Here is a 6,487-nt window from a genome sequence, read left to right as displayed (position 1 = left end):
TATATATATATACATATATGTATACATATCTACCTCAACGTTGTTTCAAATTAACATATATTATTTAGGTGGTGAAATAAATATATGCGTAAGGAACATAATTTTGCTTGATAAATAGTAAATTTATGAGTGGCCTCCTTGAACTGAAAATACGGCACTAATGGGCAATACATCCTTAAATTTAATTTAGATTTATTTTAATTTGAAAATTTAATTTATATGATTCATTGTAAAACTTAACGGTTTAATTTTAAAACTTAATTTAAATTTAATTTGTACTTGATATAATTAATGCTGTCACGTTTTGCAGGTAAATTCAATATTTTGTGCGCCAGGCTGTTCATGTGCGTGCAAGAGGACAAGACCGAGTGAGTGCGGGAGACTCTGCGGCGATTATTGCGAACGAATTGCGTGCACTGTGGTGGTGTCAAGTGCAATATTATTTTAGTTAAATTTCATCTTGAGAGTGATTGGAGTGTCAATTACGACGGTAATTTTACTAAGTATTAAAAATATGGTGCTATGAGAACACCAGTCCCCGTCGAGGGGGAATTTTTATACGTGCATTCGTGGCATATCGAGCTCGCAGTTATTTATTGCTTACCATTTTGTGCCTGTACGCGGTAAACTAGTTAGTTTTAGCGTAACTTTGAGTGCCAATTATTGATACTGCCGGACGCATTCGACTTTCGGAGATATTTAGCGCGAAACTTTCGATGCGTAATCCGCGCTTATACATGTATCTTTGCTGTGCCTGTGCCGATGCAACGTGTAAGCGTGCGACCGTGGATATATAGTAATATCAAGCATAATAATACCAGTCATAATGATACCGATTTAGCAAGATCGTGAAATTTTATCGAGAATTGGAATAGACGCTATTTCGATAGGTTCGTTTCCAACTGAACGTAAGAACGATAATCGTGTATCCAAGTGCAAACTCTGCTGAATTATATCGGCTTCGAATACCGAATTGTACATAGGGTAGAGAATAGCGTGAATTTTATACATTACGCGCGAACGTATAATATATATTTTAAGAGTTCGTACAAAGGAATCCACTCCAGCTCTGAGAAGAGCCTTAAAGAGGTTTTTATATCTTTGAATAGAAAGGCCAATTTTTTTTTAGATATTCTTTTTCGAGGGACCCATGTTGTGTACACGTGATAATGTTCACGGTTCACCGATCATTGTAACATGGATATTGGATTATTTCGTCTCAGGAGTGAAAATCGTGAAGGAAGTACTAGTAGTTAGAAAAGGAAGCACAATGTGCGCATTGCTAGCGTGAGCCTCTTCTTATCGTGCTGATAGTGATATCCATTCGCACAGGCTGTAACGTGTTAGACGTAATCCTAATAACTGCTCAAGCATCAACGAAGAATCGCGGGAACAGAATACATTCGTGAATTGTGCGACTGACTGTTGTGTGCCTTGTATGCGAGCAAGCAGATCGCGTTTCCCGCAAAGTGATATCGGGGAATTGTACAAACATAAGTGACGGTTAAGCGATTTCCGATCACGGTGAATATTCCGAGTAGGAGTCTAGCGTTTTGAGGGACTCTGTACAGACATAATAATGAATTTTTCGATAATAACTTTATTCAAACAGACTTGATAAAACGGTGTTGAAAATTATTCCTAAATATAATAACTTGCGATTAGTTTGTAAATCGTTAACGGAGATAAGCTTGTCGCTCTTTCTTTCGTACTGTATTTCCCTCTCAGTTCGTCTTCCCTAAAGTTCTATATACGCAGCGTGTGATCCGATTGTTGGAATATATATATATATATATATATATATATGTGCACACCGTGTGTATGTATGTATGTGTGTCTTCGAACTTCTACAAGTAAATGGTAAATAGGCCAAAAGTACTGTTAACATGCGTCGAAAAAGACTAATGCCGGTTCCACATATATTTGTAAATAATTTATTTGTATTTAACTTCTGTCGTACCTTCATTTGAAAATCTTGTACAAATATTATTACTTCTCGGCACCGCACTGGAGTCGTACGTTCGGATGAACCAATCGGACCTCTTATAGTTAATCTAGTCTCGTGATACACACACCGTAAATCAATTTTCGAACTAGTCGTGAGACGCCCGATCGTTCGGCGACGATCGCGCGTCGGTGTAAAATTTTGCGAAGAAACGTCAATATATTGCGAACTAGTTTCGGTTTATTTGGCACGTCCGAGTGTATATGTTCAACGTTGCGATTATACAAACACTTCTGCGATTAATCGATCGAGAAACATATTGAAGCCGTTCGTAAGTACGTAACGCATTTAGTATTGTCAGGTCTCAAAAAGGGAGGAACGGGGAAGAAGAAAGGGCTTGAAGTATCCGCAGAAGCTCATAATCGAAACTTCCGTTTCCGCGGAAGAATTCTCACGCGGATATTCTTCCCTCGCGAATAACGACGCTGCAATCGGAACTGAAGGCTTCACGGAGAGAACAGGAAGGTGCTATTCTACCGTGTATCGTTTTCGTTGTTTCATATTTACACATACCTGATCGGTCCTTCAATTATACGTGTACGTAAACGATTAATCGTAAACGCTATTGAGCAACCTTTTCATTTTCTTTTTCCTCTCTCATTTCCTTCTTACATGTATCGGTTTTATTTTTTATTTTTCAAAGCTACCGAAACGAAGTACTCCGTTATGAGCTTCCGATGTACAACGGATGGAACCTCTCTTGCGAACCATTGTCGATCGGAGAAGCTGCGCATAAAGGTAATCGTGCATACGATCGGTGTCATATACACTTCTATCATTCCTTGACGACGAGAAATTCCACGATTTTCAGCCTTCCACATAACCCATAAGGTCGAAAATCGCAAAAGTAACTCTAATTATAATGACAGGGTTATACTAGCTTTTTAATTATGACGGCTTTAACCTTGTTTGTACATATGTAAGACTGAAAATTGCGTAATCGTCGATCTAAGAAATGGTATGGTCAGTCACAAAAAGGTGTAACCTTTTTTTCATCGAACTTCACAACTTATCTCGTATAGAAAATATTCAATGGAAAAATGTACCTCCTGAGAGTTATTAAAAGTTCTCCTATACGGGATACGTTACGAAACTTATCAAGAAAAAGTGTTGAGACCTTTTCGTAAGTGACTACACACATAGACGGTGTATATGACGCCGACTGTGCACGCGATCACAACGCAGAAGCCGTTGCGTTAAACCGTTGTCTCAACGCAGAAGCCTTGTCGCGCTTGTCTTAACAACTAATTTGGCATGGTAGTATTGCATTATAAAAGGTATTGAAAAATGTGCGAAAAATGACGAAAAAAACGGGAGAAACACGTGCACGCGCGTCGTCCGTGCGACGCGTTGGAATCCGGCGCTCTTGACTGCACCTAGTTGCACATACCTCTTACTTGCGATTATGTAACAATTAAAATTACACCTCGAGCTCCCTCAGGGATAAAGAAATCACTGTCGGCGTCTCCGTCACCACTACCGCCGTTAAAGTCGGAAGAAAGAATCACTTCGGCCGCAGTTCCTCAAGCGAGAGATGCGAGCCTTTTCTGGCTCTCGACAAAGAAACACTCTCCGATCAGCCTTCGGCGAGAGGTGGGGTCACCCAGCCGTACTTCTCGTGCGTCTTCACCACGCTCTTGAACGACTCCTCGGCCGACCGCTGAGTGAACTCTTTGTTCGACTTCGGTTTTCTCGCCACTCGTCCCTGTCGAGGTGACAGACTTCGTATGAGAATCTGAGGTCCATATTAATCGTTTCTTGAAATCTCGCCTCAAATGAAATATTCAGATTTGAAAATTTCTAGTTTGATCTGAGTTTTTTCGTCAAATCTTATACGTCATATCTTACGATACACGCGATGTTACATTTGTAATTGTGATGTAACTCGGTGAAATTCGGACCTATTGATCTAAAGTCCATATTAATAGTTGTCACTTGTTTCATGTGTCATACCAGGGTTTTAATTCAAAGTTAGATTTGAATTTTACAATATTGAATCATACGATACATTTGACATTATATTTGCACAATAGTGACTCCACCGAAAAATTTACATCTAACTCTAATATCAGATCTGAGCATCTCACTCGAGATAGTTTTACGGAAAGATTATTGATACATATCTAGAGATCTCCGAGAGATCAATATTTGTCCTAATTTTGTACTAATTTATCGATAGTACTTATCTATTAATAGTTATCTATTAGTAGTTATCACTACATCGAAGAAACATTTGCTTTATGCATAAAGAAAAAGATTTCTTTGGATTTTTAACAAAATTTCTATAATTGAAACAAATTTATCTTTTGGAATAGAAAAACGAATATTTAATTCAACAAACAGAATTGTTTGGTTTCTTAAACAATAAATCTTTATGTCAAATACATATTTCTTTTGTACATTTCTTTTGTCACAAGCAATAAATAATAAATTATTTGAAACAAATAAATATTATGTTAGAAAAAATATTAAAACACTTGTTTGTTTCAGAGAAACAATATTTAATATATAATAAATTTTTTGAAACGAAATATTTCTTCTAAATAATACTGTTTTTCCTATCAATAACATGTTTTACTCTAGTGAAACAATAATATATTTATTCAAGCAAAATACTCGATATTAAATTATGTTATTTATATTTACAAAATTTATATTTAAAAAACCCAAGTTAAACGTATGCTAAATCCAAAGCAACTTTTTCATCTGTGTGTATAGCAGCCACCCAGTATACGCCAATCCAGTGTAGTGCAGGTGATCGAATTCATTGCAACGCATGTTTGCTACTTTCAGATTTGAAGATATCAGTTGAAAAATCTATTCGGGCCTGCAGAAATGGCGCAACGCATCACGTTGACTGAAAATGTCTCGAAAAGATAAGGTCTCGATGGGACAAAGATCAACGCTCACCCGTCCCTTCACGATGCTCGCGGCGAACTGCGTGATCACCGCCTCGACGGTATACGCGCTGGCCCATCCCCTCGGCGTCAGGAGCTCCATGCAGATCGCGCCGCCCTCCATCACGAAGCCTTTCTCGATCCTCGGCGAGATCACCCTCATGAAAGGTGGCGCGAACGGGAAGTTCTCCGGGAAGATGACGTGCAGCAGTATATGGGGTATATCCAGCTCCCGCATGTCGGCCGCCAGTTCGCTCTCCGGGTCGATCTTATGCAACCGCACATGCCACTCGAACAGGTTGTCGTTCACCAGCTCCGCGGTGAAGGTCGAGTCGCGGTGATGTTGCATCCTCTGGATCTCGCTGAGTTCCTTCATCAGCCGGCGCAGACCTTTCTCGGCCATGCTCATGGTCTGTGCAGGAAAATCACACGTGAGAATGTGTAAACGACTACGAAAATCGAACGTAGCCGCGAGAACAGAGACTTTCAGCTTATCTGTCGGGCGAGGTGAAAAAAGAAACAAAAGAATCGACGAGATTAGATTTCATTGATCCGGTGAACTCATCGCATAGCAACTCTCTGATGATTTTTTCCGCGGGAATCGTGGAACCATCAGGCTATCGATCGTGTAATTTTTCCCCTAGGACGGAAATGTGAAAATTCTAAATGTTTTATTTTAGATTTATTTCATATTAAATGTTTTAATTAGAAAATTTACACGTTTCATGTTACAGAAGAAGATAATCAATCACCAGAGAATAATAAATCTCTGGCGTGAATTCGGGAAAAATGTAAATTCTAATTTGAAATATTTCGAATTTTCACTTTTCACATTTCACACCTAGGGAAAAATTACAGTCTATGTACCTGACCGGAAGTGCCGGACGACTTCTTCGACTTGAAGAAGCAACTGCCGTGATCGGCGCGACTGGAACCTGAGTTCTCCGGCATCGAGCTGGCAGCCGGGGTAACGGCATCCGGGCGATGGTGACGACTCAGAAGCCTCCTCGACGGCGAGCCAGTTGAACCGCTGGCCCCCTCCTGCTCCGTGATCTTGTCGGAAGACCGGAAGAGCTTGCGGAAGGCCGCCACGACCTTCTCCTTCGACCTCGTAGTCATGCTGCCGGTGACGTGCTACTCACGCTACTCTGCGTTTGATAATATTTTCACTCGTGAGAGAGGGGGCTTCTTCTCGGAGAAGATGCGGAAAGTGTGTGAAGTGTGGTCATTAATGACCACGTTCAGCAAAATGTTTATTTTGCAAGTGCTGGAGGGTTTTCCCAGCTGAGATTGGATTATTCTTTCAGATCTAGAGGCATAATTCAATTTCAGCACAGAAAACTTCCCGATAGTTGTAAAATAAATGTTCTACTGAACGCGGCAAACGGCTACGTTCAGGGAGTTAATTTTGCATCTCAAAACAGAACATTACAAAGGTGAATTCTCATCTGATTGGGTCATTTTCATCATGACGAAAATGCAATATATCTCACGTGAGACTGCTCGACCAAGTCATTTCATGTCGAATGGCATCAAACAGTGTCGTAGGGAACATGAGGACCTAGTAAGCAAGAAATATTAAGGA

General features: G+C 39.9%; 3 protein-coding genes across 4 annotated transcripts in view; 1 reads left to right on the top strand and 2 right to left on the bottom strand.

The window, feature by feature from the left end:
- Positions 1–1,613, top strand: part of LOC106741645 (Y+L amino acid transporter 2) — a 14,744-nt gene extending 13,131 nt beyond the window's left edge. For both annotated transcript variants that reach the window (XM_014613858.1, XM_014613857.1), the window contains one exon: positions 311–1,613. In XM_014613858.1, coding sequence (XP_014469344.1) covers positions 311–372 — 62 coding nt within the window. In that variant the 3' untranslated portion in view covers positions 373–1,613. The remainder of the gene's footprint in view (positions 1–310) is intronic.
- Positions 1,614–2,645: 1,032 nt separating this feature from the next.
- The window catches only part of LOC106741647 (ubiquitin-conjugating enzyme E2Q-like protein CG4502), a 4,416-nt gene continuing 574 nt past the window's right edge, over positions 2,646–6,487 (bottom strand). Inside the window, exons 2-4 of the mRNA XM_014613861.1 lie at positions 5,770–6,045; positions 4,916–5,314; positions 2,646–3,710 (exon numbers count right to left, since the gene is read on the bottom strand). Coding sequence (XP_014469347.1) covers positions 3,582–3,710; positions 4,916–5,314; positions 5,770–6,021 — 780 coding nt within the window. The 5' untranslated portion in view covers positions 6,022–6,045 and the 3' untranslated portion in view covers positions 2,646–3,581. The remainder of the gene's footprint in view (positions 3,711–4,915; positions 5,315–5,769; positions 6,046–6,487) is intronic.
- LOC106741646 (transmembrane protein 231-like) overlaps positions 5,989–6,487 on the bottom strand; it is a 4,886-nt gene continuing 4,387 nt past the window's right edge. Inside the window, exon 6 of the mRNA XM_014613859.1 lies at positions 5,989–6,050. The gene's annotated coding sequence lies outside the window, so the exon portion shown is untranslated. The remainder of the gene's footprint in view (positions 6,051–6,487) is intronic.

This window comes from Dinoponera quadriceps, unplaced genomic scaffold (assembly GCF_001313825.1).
Source record: "Dinoponera quadriceps isolate SergipeBrazil2010 unplaced genomic scaffold, ASM131382v1 scaffold586, whole genome shotgun sequence".
NCBI lineage: Eukaryota > Metazoa > Arthropoda > Insecta > Hymenoptera > Formicidae > Dinoponera > Dinoponera quadriceps.
This window is presented reverse-complemented; position numbering and strand designations above follow the sequence as displayed.